This window comes from Cololabis saira, chromosome 12, assembly GCF_033807715.1.
Source record: "Cololabis saira isolate AMF1-May2022 chromosome 12, fColSai1.1, whole genome shotgun sequence".
NCBI classification, from domain to species: domain Eukaryota; kingdom Metazoa; phylum Chordata; class Actinopteri; order Beloniformes; family Belonidae; genus Cololabis; species Cololabis saira.
In genome coordinates, this window is record NC_084598.1 from 4,079,094 (window position 1) to 4,096,569 (window position 17,476).

General features: G+C 39.6%; 1 protein-coding gene across 2 annotated transcripts; it reads right to left on the reverse strand.

Moving 5' to 3' along the window:
• Positions 1–684: 684 nt before the first annotated feature.
• Positions 685–12,949, reverse strand: pink1 (PTEN induced kinase 1). Of its 2 annotated transcripts, none has more exons than XM_061735200.1 (8): positions 12,472–12,949; positions 11,160–11,441; positions 9,160–9,263; positions 8,889–9,071; positions 6,018–6,181; positions 5,784–5,914; positions 4,856–5,086; positions 685–2,931 (listed from the first exon to the last, which is right to left on the reverse strand). In XM_061735200.1, exons 1-8 carry the CDS (start codon positions 12,826–12,828, stop codon positions 2,638–2,640), a joined length of 1,746 nt encoding a protein of 581 aa, XP_061591184.1. In that variant the 5' UTR covers positions 12,829–12,949; the 3' UTR covers positions 685–2,637. The 2 variants fall into 2 exon arrangements, with proteins under 2 accessions (XP_061591184.1, XP_061591185.1); XM_061735201.1 differs by having other exon boundaries at positions 5,784–5,911; positions 12,472–12,948.
• Positions 12,950–17,476: the final 4,527 nt, after the last annotated feature.

Below are 17,476 nucleotides of genomic sequence, written 5' to 3' on the forward strand. Positions count from 1 at the left end.
TGCACATTTTTAGTGCAATAACAAAAGTGCAAACAGAAAGTCTGTAGAAAACTTACATATTTGTGTCTCAAAGGCCATGACTGTAGCTACAGTTGTAGTAAAACAACAAAATGACATGACCTCAACAGCTCAATGCCATTTGGGACGCAAACTTTAGTTTATAAATACGGGACGATTCCATTTTACAAAGGCCGTTTCACAACCCTAGGTAAGATGGATCTGTTATCAACGACCAGTCCAACAGCTGGGATCCTTGGCAAACGTATTTTACAGGCCGGTGACAGCAGCTTTAATCCAAAAATGTATTTTGAGATTTTAGAGCAAGATATTGAAGACATCTTTTCCAGTAACATCCAGGCAGTTTTTTGTTAGTCATGGTAAAGAAAACCCACGTCATCCACACAGGACAATGACATGACTGATGAAGAGGAGGGTGCTGGACTGACGTGTCTGTAGTCCTGATCTTTGCCCAAGAGATAATGAGTGGGACATTTTGAAGCAGAAATACAACCAATAAAATCTGTATGGATGAGAAAAATAAATGATCATTATCATACTATCCCAGTGTTTGATTTTGGGATCCCAATGTAAAAACCAGTTAAATCATGTGAAATCCAAGATGAGATTTCCAGTCTTCTATGAAAATGTATGTTCATGCAGAATAAACAAGACTTGCACAACTCATTTATGGATCTTTGATACTTTTATTCTGAAGCACTGAAAAATCTATACATCTATATATATATATATATCTATCCAAAAATAATTCCTCTGAGCTTTGGTGTGAAACCATATACCAGCGCTTTATTTTGCAGTCCTTACTAAGTGGTCAATCGTGCTAGCTTTCAAAGAAACAAATTTAGACTTTGTAGATACCCCTTTTTTTCCTTATTCATATATTAGCTCATAGGTATCATAAGTTGGCAACAAACGAACACAAGTAACCCATTACTATTGTTCTAGAAAAGTGCAAACAAGTACACAAAAGTGCAGAAAGAAACAAACCAAGACTTTGGGCCGGTCAATTACTAGACACATTTTTTTGTGAGGTTTTTCCAAGGAATTCATGTCATTAAGGTTATGGAAGAGAGAAGTGACTGCAACCTTAAAGTTAGCTGCTTGATTGCCATTCTAAGTGTTTTACCTTTGGACTTTAATGCCACCCTACACAGTAGAGCCTAACAAGTGCAATAAACGATCTTACTTTACAATATCTCCACCTTTTTTTTTTACATTGGCTTCCATTTTCATTACTTTGAAACATCCACAGTCGTTTCCTGGCAAACATCTTAAACTAGTCAGCTCTTTCAAAGAAAATACCTTACAGTATAGAAGGATTATCAGTAGTACGTAATGTTACTGTGTAATTTAAATGCTTCGAATAGCATAGTGACAAATACAAAGAGGGATACTGAGGCGATTTCTCTACGTGTGGATGTGGGAGCTGGGGACACTCTGGAGTCCCTTTGAGAGCTGATGCTGAGGGAGACAGTCACATACTTGTGGGAGGATCAGCAACTACTACAGCGTTACTGGAACAGTCATCAGCGGCTAATAGTCCATGGGCCTGACCAGATATCAGCAGCACTCAAGGTGACAAACTTGCTTATCATTTTTGAAAAGATCCATGTCTATAGATGATATTTTGGTATGATAAAGCCTGATTTATGGTTCTGCGTTAAATCGATGCAGAGCCTACGTCGTAGGGTCTGCGTTGGTGTAACGCGGAACCATAAATCAGCCTTAACCCTTCCTGAGTGGCAGCTGTATCATAGTTATCAGCTCATGAAGTTACCCACCCCCTTCAGAAAATTACATTTTAGATGCTTGTTTATAACACTAAGCTGGTTCCTTTATGTCGTGTATTTGCAGGATAAAGACCAGTTTGTGACATCAGCCTAGTGACTGTTATAGTTTCATAGGAGCCTAATGATGCTCTTCTAGTTTAAGGCTCACAGTGACCGGTAACAACAATATAGTAGGGGGATATTATACATTTCCTAAATCCTTATTATATAGTATTCCAGTTTTTGTATTTTGTGTCTCTGTTGTTCCTAGATGACACAGGGCTAAAAGATAGTATATCATTTAGGGGAAAATTGTGTAAAAATGTGTGTGGTTTATAGTTTAAAGGGCTGCAGTGACCTCTATGTTGGTCAGAAAGATTCACATCTTAGCTTGACTGAATTCCTAAAAAGATACCAAAGACAATATAGTGAAACATTGACAGATTTCCTGAACATGAGTCTAAACCAGGATATGCAGCAGCATCTAAAATGTAATTTTCTGAACTTCATGAGGTGATAACTCTGATCCAGCTGCCACTCAGGAAGGTTATCATACCAAAATATCATCTACAGACATGGATCTTTTCAATAATCATAAGTAAGTTTTGTCACCTTGAGTGGTGCTGACCAGTGAACTTTTGGGCTCTGGCCCCTGGACTATAAATGACATGTTAAAACAAAAATAAATCAGAGATGTTCAGGGTGAGAGGACTGTACGTCTGCTCTGCATGTTATGATTATGTCTACAAACACACCAGATACATAGTGAACGTCTGACAGATCACAAAAGACGGTTTTTTTTTAATTAAACTCCCAGTAAATGTGTGAGCAGCTCCTGATTGTGCGTTTCTCAGTGAATCTCTGCAGACAGGATGCAGGCCTGGCGCTGCTGGCGGCCGTACAGCAGGAAGCCCACGGCCGTGAGCAGGTCCTCCAGGTCCAGGTTGCACAGGAAGCTCCTCTGCAGCTCCGCCTCCACCCCGGTCCCCCCGGGGCCGCCGCAGCCCCGCAGGAGAACCACGGCAGACTGACACAGCAGCCAATCCAGCAGCTTCCTCAGGCCAGCACTGTCCTGGTTGGCCAGAGCTTTCTGACCCCACAGGCTCAGGTGCAGCATGTTGGCTGCCACGCGAGCACTAGGGCGCTGCAGAGAAGAGCAGGGTGAGAAGAGTGATTGATTCAACTGTACTGATCATCGTCCATAAAACTGGTCCCAATCCTTAAATCGTAAAACCTTAAAAGCAAGTATTCAAATGATTTTTAAGTGATGATTGATAATGTTTCAATAGCTACACTGCAAAAACTCAAAATCTTAACAAGAATATTTGTCTTATTTGTAGTTAAAATGTCTAATTTTTAGTCAAAAACTCTCATTACACTTAAAACAAGACTCATTACCAGAAAAAAAACTTGTTATTTGGCAATTTTCACCTGTTTCAAGTAGATTTTCACTTGAAATAAGTAGAAAAAATCTGCCAATGGAACAAGATTTATCTTCTCATTACAAGCAAATAAATCTTGTTCCATTGGCAGATTTTTTAAGTGAAAATTTACTTGAAACAGGGGAAGATTGTCAAATAAGTTATTTTTCTGGTAATGACTCTTGTTTTAAGTGTAATGAGAGTTTTTGACTAAAAATTAGACATTTTAACTAGAAATAAGACAAATATTCTTGTTAAGATTTTGAGTTTTTGCAGTGTAATGTTAAATCGACTTGTTTTCTTGGTGTGATAATTGATGAAAACCTATCATGGAAACCTCATATTTCACTAATTTCATCTAAAATTGCAAAAAACTATGGAATAATTAGGAAAATCCGTTATCTCCTGAACACAAAAGTTTCACTCAACCTTTATTACTCTATGATTTATCCCTTTATTAGTTACTGCAACATTGCTTGGGCCTGTACTCGGCAAACAAAATTACAACCAATCCTTAGGTTGCAAAAACAAGTGGTGAGAATCACTAATATTCGCTAATATTCCGGTTAGAAAAGGGTTATTGACTGCATGTAAACGTAGTCATTGCCTCTTCGCCTTTAAGAAGTCACTCGTTACCTTTCTTTCATAAATTTGGCATCCTTAATATCTATCAGATTAATAACCTCGAAATTGCTTAATTTGTACGCAGTTCTTTAAATAAAACTCTTCCTAACTTTTTTCACAATTTCTTTTCCCCGAACAATGAATTTCAGAATTATTCAACCCGTAAAGCCTCCCAGCTTCGGACCCCACAATCGCAAACTATTCCATCTCAGTTTAAGATTCTTACAGACGTTCCAAGATGTGGAATTCACTTCCTCCACACCTGGTCAAACTTTCTCATGAATTATTTTAAAAAATCTGTGAAACATATTTTGCTGTATCAATAGCTTAATAATATGATGAACTTCTACTCACTCACATTTGTCTTTTTTCCTCGTTTTTATGTAGTATTGTAGTTTTTTCTTTCTTTCCTTTGTCTTTTCTATTTTTTTGGGTATGTAGTTTTTTCTTTTCTTTGTGTGCAGGAGTGTATGTGCTTGTGGTGTGTGTGTGTGCTGCGTATGATATGCATTTATGTCCATGATAATCAAGTGTGTGACCGTACTCTGTGACCTACTCAAATAACATGAAGCGTGTTTTATTTGTTTAATGTTTTACATATTTATTCTTTTTTATTATTAAGTGTTTTATGTGCTCTTCTGTGTTCTTATGTGCCCTTATGAAGTGCACAGTGTAGTTGCCATCACACCTGCCCAGGGATTGCGGTTGAAAATTAGCCAGGATGGCTAAACTGGCACATTTACAGATATGTTTATTAATGTGCATTGCCCCTGTAATCTTAAACTGAATAAATAAATAAATAAAAATAAATAATGTCCATTTTTATGTTCATTTAAGGAAGTCCTCTAGTCAAGCCCCTAGAGGGTTTTTTGGACGTCCTTGCATATATGCTGTCTATTGTTTTTTTTATTATGGCAACTGTATTACTGACTTCTAATATGTGCTAAATAGATAAAATGTTATAAGAATTCTATGTAATGATTACTGATCCGCTTTAAAACACATCCCATGATTGACTAGTACCTTGCTGGGGTCCGTCCGCAGCAGTAACTGCACCACCAACTGCACATCAGCGGGAGCGCCGGAGGGCAGAGCAGGAAGCTGCTGCTCCTGGTACTTGGCGCTCTGCAGTCCCACGGCGCCGTAGAACGGGTTCTGCTGTCCCAGTATTTCATAGGCGATGGCTCCCACGGCCCAGGCGTCCGCCTTGCTGTAGTCGATCACCGCGCCGTGTCCTGGAATCGCAGTAGCCACCTAATATCCGCAACGCCATGACAAATGGGGTTCCATAAATGTGTGGTTCGTAGAGGGTTGAATTACACTGCAAAAACTCAAAATCTTAACAAGAATATTTGTCTTATTTCTAGCTTATTTCAAGATTTTTTTGCTTGTAATGAGAAGATAAATCTTGTTCCATTGGCAGATTTTTTCTACTTATTTCAAGTGAAAATCTACAGTACTTGAAACAGGTGAAAATGGTCAAATAACAAGTTATTTTTCTGGTAATGACTCTTGTCATTGTGTGTCATCTTGTGTAATGAGATTTTTTGACTAAAAATGAGACATTTTAACTAGAAATAAGACAAATATTCTTGTTAAGATTTTTTGAGTGTAGATCTGAATGATGCTACATCTTGGATTGAGCAAATAATTTAGAGGCTCATTATGAGTTAGTTATTAACTGAACAGAGTAATGTGACTCACCAGAATTAATTTGAGTTTCTTCACAGTAAAAACATGAGTGGGATTTTATTCTGTCCTGGTGTTTCATGAGCCCATAAATTAGAGCAAAGCTAAAAGGCACATAAACTGATTGCTTTCTGCAATTTACATATTTATGAGTCTGACAATACTAGTGGGCTTTTTTTTTCACATTTGATTAAGTGCAAGAAACATTGCTACAAATGTCTGACAAGCTGACTCCAGGGCGAGCTCTCTGAGCCTACGGTACCTCGGGGGCCATGAGGGAGGCGTTTCCACCTCTGCTGACCCACATGCTGCTGAAAGGCAGCTGTAAACTGGAGTCACTCTGGGACAGACAGCAGCCAAAATCAGCAATGACCAAACGGGGACAACCATCTGCTAAAAAGAAAAAGACAAAAAGAAAAGCTAAATCAAGTCACACAACTTACAGACAATGAAAAAAAAAAACTTAGTGTAACCAACATTTGCATCTAAATGAGACCTGAGTGAAACTCCAGCAGCACGTTGTCTGATTTGAGGTCCCTGTGAGCGACTCCCTGCCTGCACAGATGGTCCACGCCCTCCAGGAGCTGCAGCACCATCAGGCAGGCCTGCCGTCGGGCCGGTGTGCACGTCTGCAGGTACTGGCGCAGCGTGTACGGATAGCTTTGGGAGAGACAATGACATGCTTTGAGTAACAATTGGCGCTTTTCCACTAGTACCTACTCAGGGCGACTCGCTACACCCGCTTTTGCGCTTCTCCATTAGGGGTCTAACGTTCTGAGTAGATACTTTTTCTGTAACTATTCTGCCGAGGTTCTAAGCGGCTGATCATCACACTACAGGCCACCGATTGGTCGGGGGGTTGGAGTCAGACGTCAGAGTCAGGAGGAGGAAATCAGAGAAAGAGACTCTGACGGCTTCTTCATTTTATTCAACAGGCAATGGCAGCAAAAGTCTGTTTCATGATCCAACTCTGAGGTGCAGATGTTCATAAACCTGGTGCTGAGGAGAGAATTAAAAAGGGATCTAGACGGTGATAAGGAACGACCAGATCTACCAGGAGCTCTGTCTCTTCATAGCTGCTCACGGCTCCAGCTGACTCTACAGCAGCAGCAGTTTTAATCTTCTCTCACTCAGTACGTGCACATGCAGCGATTCAAGGTGGTTGGAGATCTGATCAGATAATGACATGCAGAAGATTGGATCAACTTATCTGATCACACATGCTGTTCTGAGATCAGACTGAATCAGATTGAATAAACCACTGTAACCAGAGCATGGCTGACTCCGTGACGCTAGGTGGCGCTGTACCCGAGGTAACCATGGTAACCATTTCAACAAAGAGCCACTTCCGGTTGACCTCCGCTTAACAACAAGGAAAAAGTGCATTCTAAGGGCCAATCCCAATTCTCCTTCACTCGCCCTTCTTTTCTCCACTCGCACTTCTTTTCTTCCCTAACCCCTAAAAAAGAAGGGGGAGATTTTAGGGCACTTGAGATCTAGGGCACTTGGCCCAGGTTCCTGTCCCATTTCTCCTACTCCCCCTCGTTTTCATCCCTAACCTGATCAGGAAGCAGAGAGCCAAAAGCTGTTTTAATTTCAGCTGTAGCGCTGTTAATATTGCACTTTATTAAGTTTTAATATTTTTTCAGGTATAAAGGTAACCTTAAGATCCGCAACCGGGGCTCAGTTTATCCAAATAACGCCTGTTAAGAAATTTGACCCGATGTTTTCGGAGATGAGAAGAGCCGCCGCCCCCGGGGAGCAGCCTCAGCTCACAGCCCGAGAAGAGACGTGTCCGCCGGATCAGGCTGCTGCCACAGCCCCGGGAGAGAAACTCTCTCTGGGACGCTGCTCTGTTGAGAATCACGCCGGCTGAAATAAATCATTTAGGAAGATGTTGGTTTAATAGATGAAATCTAACAGTTGTAGCTACGCCTGTTAAGAAATTTGCTCCGAAATTTAGAGATTTCTTTCTGCCGGCTCCGGAGTTTATGCCGCGTTCCATTTACCTCAGAAATCGGAAGTGGGAACTGGGAATGGCAGCCATCTTGGAATGGTAACTCGGGGGTGGTGAAGACTCTCCCACTTTCCCAGTGGGAAACCCCACTTCGAGGGGCGTTCCAGTTGAAAATTCCGACTGGGGACTGGGAAATCCCCACTTCCGAGGATAAATGGAACGCGGCATTAGGTCCGCGTTAAATAGACGCAGCCTACGGCGTAGGGTACGGCGTATTTTGTTTTTTTTTATGCCACAGTTTGCAGATTGATTGTTGATGCGTGGGCTAACGTGTCTGCTGGGATTATTTTGCGAGCTTTTGCAAAAGCGTGCATTTCCGAGGCACCGCACGGCACGGAACGTGACTCTGACAGCGAGGAATTCGGACTGGCACAGCTGATTTAGCGGAGCTCTTTAATGCAGAAACAGAGGATGAGACTTAATGGGTTTGATTAATGTAAAAACTGAAATAAAGTAGCCTACAATCAAACAAAGTTTTGCTCCCGCTGTATTTTTAAATACGCACACTCCTGTGCTTGTGTGTGTGTTCTTGTGTGTGTTCTTGTGTGTGTGCCGTTTCGGTCGGTGCGCCGTGTGTGTTTTAAATACAGAAATATGACACAAGACTGAGGCTACGCCCGTATGGTCGCGAAAATACAGTATTTATATATATGAAATGTCAGAATAGGAAATATTTTGACGACACCCCAGGGAGCTACTACTGAGCAGCGTTGCGTCCTGCGTCGTCTCCTTTCACTTCCAGGTGAATCCCCTCCCCCGGGGGAAAACCCCACCCGGGGGAAATTCTCGAGCATGCGCAGACTGTAATATCCATGTCTCCGTACACATGGCATTAACAAGGCGGTTGCGACTGGCTTATCTAGGTGCTGCAAGCGGGTTGAGAAATCCAGTCTGATCAGATTACTTGACTGACTTAAGGTGTTCACATGCAGTTTAAAAGTCAGTACGATGTGTGCAAATGATCTCCAACCAGTTTGAATCGCTGCATGTGCACGTACTGACTCTCATTTTTAACTTGATATCAAACACAAGCCACAGATCCAGCAGCAGATCTATCCTCTCCTCCAGGCTCTACATCTTTAGTGTTGTTGTCTTCTTCATTTAGATCACACAATCAAATACGTCACAGCAGCTTTGATCCAACCTCCCACTTCTCATCTGGGTGTCTAAAAACAAACGAGGGCGAGGCGAGTCGAGCTGCGCTGAGTAGGTACTAGTATAAAAGCGTCAAATGAGAAGCATAGCTAGAAATGCACTACACAAACAGCTGTTTTTTATGTAGGTTTATCAAACAAAGGTAGAGACATGAAAGAAAGAAAAACAGAAAAGATGAAATATGGTGTGTCTCACTTTTTCATGACCAGGAAAAGAGTGCGGTTGTTGCCCAGGCCGTCAGGGTTGAGCCGGGCCGGCAGCACGTCTGGGTACTCCTCACGGGCCCCCGGCAGCAGCGGGACGTCTGCTGTGAAGGCCCGGTAAACTCGGATCACATTAGGGTGAGCAGACACTCTTTTGGGAAGGACTCCAAAACTCCTTCATGTAAGAAAAAAAAAAAGAGGAGATCACAGACATTCAAATACATATTTGCTGTGCTTGAATCAGTGCTGGACTCTGGACCTACCCATCCAGAGTAATCTGCTCTTTCTCCTGCTTTAAAGCAACCGGGTCCGCCGGCACCAGCTCCTGTGACATTGACCTCAATATCGCCTCACTTGATGACCCCGCCTGCATACAAGTAGTACAAAAATATCATTCAGCACTGTTTTTTGTCTTCCTGCTGTCTCTGAAACTGCACGTACAGGTGATGACTTACTAGGCCTGTGTTGAAAAAAATCGATTTTCCGATTCTAATCGATTCTCATATTAATTCCTAAAAATTGATTCGTATGTCTAAAGATTGATTTTTTTTTCATCATTACATTACAACTTTTGGTATTTTTTTGTTTATGCCCAAAAAAAAAATGTTTTGCTGGAAACGAGAATAACTTGTGCCATGTTTTCGTCTTTAAATATGTTTAAAGGTATGAAAACATTAAAGTTTTCAGTTATAATTGCATAAATTGTCTATATTTCATTACTTTATATACTGTCTTTGGGTTACAGTTGCATAAAATGCTAAAAACCAAATTCTCAAAAATGAAAAACTGAAAAAGACCAAAAATGGAAAAAATAAAAACGGAATGTGTGAAAAAATGAAAACGATTTCATCCGTCTCTGTTTCCTCCCTGGATCTGTTTGGTAATTCTGCCCCATAAGATGTTTCTGAAAGCAGTTCTATCAGCATTCTGGGAGCTGATTGGTCCTTACAGCAGTGATTCTTAACCATAGGGCCGCGGCCCACACTTGGGCCGCGATCGCCATCTAGTGGGCCGCAAAAAAAAATCTGTTTTGTACATGTGGGCCGGGGGGGCCGCGGGACTGCATAGCAACTCCCGGCCAAATGAGGAGAAGACACTCAGCTAGCTGTACGTGTAATAGTAAGAGAAATGGTGTGTATTTACAGAGTAAATCCTTCATTTTGCACAGAGTAAGTTTAGATCCGCCAGGATCAGGGATCGATTACTTGGGTCTGCACCCAGAGCGAGCGAGCGAGCGAGCGAGCGAGCGCGGCGTGATCATTTATCCTGACGCGTCCCCGCGGCCGGGTAGGTCGGTGCCGCTCGGGCAGCGGGCTCCGTCGTTACTGCTGAAGGATTGTACATGTAAATGTGTGGGCTGTCATGTCTGCTGGACTGGACTGTTCGGGCTTTCCCAAAAGCATCGGAAATTGACTCGGCTGACGCGGCCAGAGAGCAGCGCGCCTGGCTCGTGCCCGTCGCAGCGCTGATCAGTTCCCCCGGTCTCAAAACCAATGTCTCATACGTTCAGAGACTGGGGCGTTCAAAGTGCGAAAGTGAAACGCCACTGAAACAAAACACAAAGTTTTTCATACAACATATCCACTCAAATCTGAACTGAAGTCACAGAAAATAAACTGACCATCTTAAAACAGCCCATGTTTGGGTCCACATACAGCTGTGAGGCAGCTTTCTCCACAATTAACATAATTAAAACTAAATAGCCTTCCAGGCTCAACAATGAGCACTTTCTCATGCATATGAGAACCTGACACCATCCAGCCCAGATTTAAAGTCCTGGCAGGAGAAATTAGAGCTCAGTTCTCTCACTGAACGACATAAAGTGGGGGCATAAGATTATAAGAGGGGAAGAAAGAAAAACTGCAAAACTGTTAAATTGTTAAGATGTGTTTATATTCATTTATTATAAAAATGTGTTGAGACAATTAACAAAGAAAAGGGGAAATTCAAACTGCTGGTAGAGAAATAAAATAAGATAGCATTTGAAAAATAAAATAAAATAAAATCTATTTTATTTTTAAGAGAAAAAAATATGTGTAATTCAAGTTATAATTCAAGTTACACATGTTAATGGGCAAATATGTACTTTTTTTAATATAACAGTCAGATGCAGATGTTGATACAACTATGAGGCTACTTGAAATATATATATATATATATATATATATATATATATATATATATATTATGATGTTCTGGACCTTCGCTTGAGTACATTTTCTCTAAATGGACCTCTTAAAGTTTTAGTTTAGCTGTGACTTACCCCAAAGTTCCATAACATCTTGATAGCCAGGGGGAAGTTTCTCAGAGAGCAGCACGTCAAAGATCGCACTCTCCGACTTTCATGTTCGTCTTTATCCTCTTCCACCGGCACCAGGGGGCTCGGCCTTTCACTTTCCTTTGAGGAGGCAAACTGAGGTGCAGCTTCGTACACAGCTGCATTAGAGCCTTTTCCAATCTGATTTCCTATCACATAATCCTCCAGTTTATATCCAAATGTGAAAGGCTTGAGTGAGCTGTGGAACTTCTTCTTCTGAAACACTGCCTGCAGATTGATGGGAATAAGATTAATTGACGTAGTTATGTACACATTTTGTGTCAGTCATTGGATAGGTTCTGTACATAAAATAATATTAAAAAAAACCACGGCCCCCCCTACAAATTTGCTGGCCACCCCACTGGCCTCAATAAAAAACACTTCCCGGTCACATAGATTCTATGGTCAGTTATGCGTTTCATCCCAAATCATTTGGGCCAAAGTCAGCAGTCAGCGTTTCTTTAACTATTTCTGAGCCTAATAATAATAATAATAATATATATATATATATATATATATATATATATATATATATATATATTAATGAAATAAATATATGATATACATTATATATTAAAAATGCATATATATATATATATATATATATATATATATATATATATATGTCTTAGGTTTTTAGCAACAGGGTATTAACCAGTAATATATGTGCAGACAAGTTATAAAGTAAAAAAAAGTATTTTTGAGCCTAATATATATATATATATATATATATATATATGTGTATTAATAAAATAAATACTAATAACGTATTTTAATTAGTATTAAATACTAAAATATATATGATATATATTATATATAAAAAATGCATATATATATGCCTTAGGTTTTTTTAACAACATGGTATTAACCATTAATATATATGCAGACAAGTTATAAAGTAAAAAAAAGTATTTTTGAGCCTAATATATATATATATATATACACAAAAAAATATATATACACAAAAAAAAAATATATATATATATATATATACACAAAAAAAAAAAAAAAAAAAATATATATATATATATATATATATATATATATATATATATATATATATATATATATATATATATATATACATACATGCATTAATAAAATGAATATGTGATATATTAAAATATATATTATATATTAAAAATGCATATATATATATATATATATATACCGGTATATGTCTTAGGTTTTTACCAACATGGTATTAACCAGGTCCCCTGGCCCCGGGCCCCCTGGCCCCGGGTCACCTGGATCTCACCTGGATCTCCTGGCAGGCCTTGGCCCCCAGCCGCTCCTCGTCCAGCCGCTGCTCCACCAGCCCCAGGCCGAGGCCGAAGGCCAGGAACACGGCTCTGTTGCGGGGAGCCCCCCCAACAAACCTCCTGAACAGCCCGGCGGACTGCAGCTGGGCCGCCAGGCCCCGCAGCGAGGTGCGGTAGTAGCGGTACCGGGCCGGCAGCAGAGCCCGGGGCTGGGCGGTGCGCAGCGCCGGCTCGGCCCGGAGCCGCTCCGCCCGGAGCTTCGCTGCGACGCGGCCCCCGGCCTTCAGGAGCCCCCCCTGCAGCACCGAGCGGCCCAGCTCCAGCCCCCGGCTGAGGGCGTGCTTCACGGACATGATGCACCCGGACGAGCTGCTGAAAACTATGTAATGTCCCTGTTTGTGTCAGTCGGCCTTCAAGCTGCTACAAGGGTACTGTCAACAAAACAACAGCCACTGAGCATGCGCCAACGCCGGTGTTCTGCCAATCCGCTTCTTCTTCTTCTTCTCTAGGTTTAATGGCAGATCACAACCAACGTTATTAGGTGCATAGCGCCACCTTCTGTACGGAGTGTGTAACATCAGGATAATTAGTACATCATATATATATATATATATATATATATATATATATATATATATATATATATATATATATATATATATATATATATATATATATACATATATCATATTAAAATATAGCTCAGCTAAATCCTGTAATGTCATTTCCATTCATAAACAGGGCAGGAACTGGTTGGTCTCCAGTTCCAGCAAAACTCCCATGTACTTGTTTTTACGCGCTCATGTAGAACAACTTTTAGGCGCTCACTTATAAGTTTTGCGAGAGCGCGTGAAACCTTTTAGTGAGTGCATAAACGTTTTACGTGCTCACGTAAACAACTTTACATGCTCACTTAAAGGTTTGACGCGTGCGCGTAAAGGTTATCCTATTATCTATCTATCATATATAGTCCATTTTCCACTTATTTCCTTAATGTCCCAGTTTACATATGTGTATTTTAAGTTCATACAATACTGTGATTGGTCTGATCTGTTTTTAGTTTAAATCATAACTAAACTAAGACACAGGCAGGCAGTCTCTCCGGTTTCTCTGGCCTCTCCCTCCGGTCTCTCTCTCAGGCCTCACTATATATATATATAAATATATATATATATATGTATAAAATATATATATATATATATATATATATATATATATATATATATATATATATATATATATATATAGTCATATATGGTCAAAGTACCAAAGTCCTAAAGTTAAGCCTGAGTTAAGATGGAGGGCTCAGCTACGGGGCCAGTGTTACAGCTCCAGGCTCATCACTTCTTATTGTGAAACTGTGTTGAGATAAAGATGGAGATACATGATGAACACACTGTTACCTGGCCCTGTGATATGTCAAAGAAGAAGACATTGGAACAGAGTTTTTGAGCTGCCGTTCACTTCAAACACCCAAATATAAGCAATCTAGTCCAGTGAAGAAATACTGTTTTCATATATCCCCAACTATGAAACTAAAATAATGAAAACAATAATAATATTGACATGACAATTACGTTTTTATTGTATTTGTTGATCAGAAAAATACATGATAGAAAGTCACTGAGTTAAAGTAAAAGCATATATATATATATATATATATATATATATATATATATATATATATATATATATATATATATATATATATAAATAGTGCAAATATGTGTGTCCCAATGTATGAAGGCAAACATAAACATGTAATGCTTTTCAATTCACTCTAGAATTTTGTTGGACCTCTTTTAAATGGAATTAATGTACAATTTAAGCGATTTTACATCATTTATTACGGTGGAGAACTGCACTTTGTTTTCACAAAGATTGTGTATGAAATAGTTGGATTGCTGTGTAAGGTCTTTTCTCTAAGTATTGTTAGGATTTAATGAAATTATCGAAGCTCAAAACTGTCTAAGCTCTCTCTTCAAAGTAATCTCATTCTGATTAAGAGCAAAAGGTTTAGATTAGATTAGAAGTGAAATACAATACACATATTGTTGGAGAGGAAACGGGGGAAAAAGGCGACACCTTAAGGTGACTTTCCTTGAAGCTGGCTCTTCCAATTAAATTAATTAGCAATACACATACAATTTGTTGAGATAAAGACAATGGGCAGAAACAGATGTTTAGCATTGGGGGGTCTGATCTGCGGTCTGGTTTGACACCTCAGATGGGAGACAGTTAAAGGAAATGTAGAGCTGGAAGTGACAAAGTTCGGGGGTTTTTTCCCGTAGCTGACTCCCTCCACCAATGAAATTCACTTGCAAAGAACATCCTCCTTTTCAGTATAAATTCAACTGGACTCGTGAAAACGGTGTGCATTTCTCTCCGACCCACGCGGTCTGAAGAAGTGTACCCCGGCCGGAGACAACTGTACCTCCGGCCGGAAAAAACCTTGTGCTTGACATGATTAAAAGTTGTTAACCTGTAATTCTTTCCACTAGTCTTTCTTGATTCACCAGACAAACGAACGCGTATATCTTTCAGTATTCTTTAAGTATTCCACAGATTATCAAAGGCATTAGGGGGGGATTCTGCGGTAGCCAATGGCCATGGGTGAAAATAATGCTCCCTGAGCCATCCCCTCTTCTCCAATTTGAGTGTTATTTAGCCATCATCTTGAAATTTGCCCATGACGGATCAACGGAGAGGAAAAATGTTCTGTAATGATTACACTGGTCAGTCAGTACGTTCAAGTTGACAGCATTTTTTCTACACCTAATGTTGCTAAATAAAATACTGGGAGTTTATAGTCAGAATAAACTAATATACCATTAGCATTAACACATGCCATGTTTACATTTAAAGAATCCATTTACACCTACAAAAGACACTAAAGAGGACAGAACGGTAAATAGTGTATTGCTGACACTTTTTAAACATAAATATACGGCTTTCAGACACAAACATATTGAACTCTTTACAACACACCAGGAGATAAATAAAGAGACCACTCAGACAGACCTCTCAATAACATTTAATTAATGATGGTCAACATTCAATCATCTGTGCTAAACCGGATGTTTAAGACAATTGGATGATCCTGTGACCTGTCTTTCCTTCATGCTATTTCACCCCTAATCTGTCGGAGACAGAATACCTTTGTTGTGAGGATAATCAGTGGAAGTGCCTGTAAAGAGCACTGTTAACTGACTGACCAACTACTGAAATGAAGGTCAGCAGCACAACCTCCTGATGGCTGTTGTCCTAAATAAAACTCTCTCTACCGCTGCTATAAAGTGATGATCGCTGATGTCATGATTCATTTTTTAAACCAATTTCAATTCAACAATCACTAACAGATTCCTTCTGCAGATGCCTCTTTCACAGGGTGTTTCAATTTATTGATAGATCAATTACCTGGCCAGACATCCAAATTATTTTCCCATTCCATACAGGGACATACGGAGCCCCTAAAGGGACACGGATTTCTTTTTTTTATAATGAGTTTTACGCGCGCGCGTGAAACCTTTAAGTGAGCACGTAAAGTTGTTTACTTGCAAGCAAAGTGGTAATGTCCTTATAATGGAGTCCCAGGTTAAAATATAGCTCAGCCAAATCCTGTAATGTCATTTCCGTTCATAAACAGAGCAGGGCGCAACTGTACGGTCTCCTGTTCCAGCAATACTCCCATGTACTTGTTTTTACGCGCTCACGTAGAACAACTTTTAGGCGTTCACTTATAAGTTTTGCGAGTGCGCGTGAAACTTTTTAGTGAGTGCATAAACGTTTTACGTGCTCACGTAAACAACTTTACGTGCTCACTTAAATGTTTTATACGTGCGCGTAAAGGTTTCACGCGTAAAGGTTTCACACGCGCGCGTAAAACTCATTATAAAAAAAAAGTAAAGGAGGGGGGGAGTAAAGGAAAGAAAAGAGAGAGAGAAAAAAAAACCTAAGTAAAATAAGATAGCCACATTAAATCCTATTATCTATTATCTTTGAGAAAGACAAGGATTGCCCTATAACAATCCCTCATCACCTCACTCCTCCCTAATAACCCTACTAAACTCCAACTCAAATAAAAAACAAAACAAAAAGCACAACACATTATAACCAGCCAGGGGGGATGAAATTATAACAGAAAGCCAAAACATTTACGTACATTTATGGTTTTGATTGCTTTTGAATTAGTAGAAAACTTAATAGAGTTCAGTCCAGATAATGATTGAATTCACAATGAAAAGTAAAAAAAGAAGGTTTTTTGTGTAAGAATTTTGATTTATGGATGTGGAATTTTGCAAGGATAATCAAGGATTTTCAAAGTTTGATTGCCACGCCAATCATTTCTTGCACGATGTAAAATTGATAATATGGGATATTGAGTATTTGATCCTTCAAAATACACTACCCATGACATGAATTGCATTACAATTTGTGAACATTATACGATAAAGAGAAAAAAAAACCCAATTCTATCGCTTTATTTGATATTCATTCAGTCATTCGCCTTTATTTAACCGGCAAGGTCATTTATAACACATTCTTATTTACAATGACAGCCTGGCAAGCAACAAGGACCACTTGGGGGGAAAGGAAGTGGGCTAGGGAGCAAAACACAGTAAAATTGTAGCTCTACAAAGAGAGTAGAAAACCATTAGGGAGCATTTTTTGGCAAAGCAGCAAAAAATGGCAGAACACCGGGTTCAGTTGTACTACTGCCCCCCTCTGGAGACACGTGGCATCACTACTAAAGTAGGGCACTTACCTAATAGGACTAGTTTAAAAGAAGTAAAATTCATTCCAGTTTAACACATCTCTCAGCTTTAAAAAACATGTTTAAAAACGGGGAAACACACTGAAGTTTAATCTTGCTAACTTCAGATACATAAGGAATTCACTCACAGTTGAGGCCTCTGTAATGGTGATAATTCCTATTAATTCTGATTAACAAAGGCAAGACTTGGATTCATGATATTGTAACAGTAAATAAAACTAACTAAT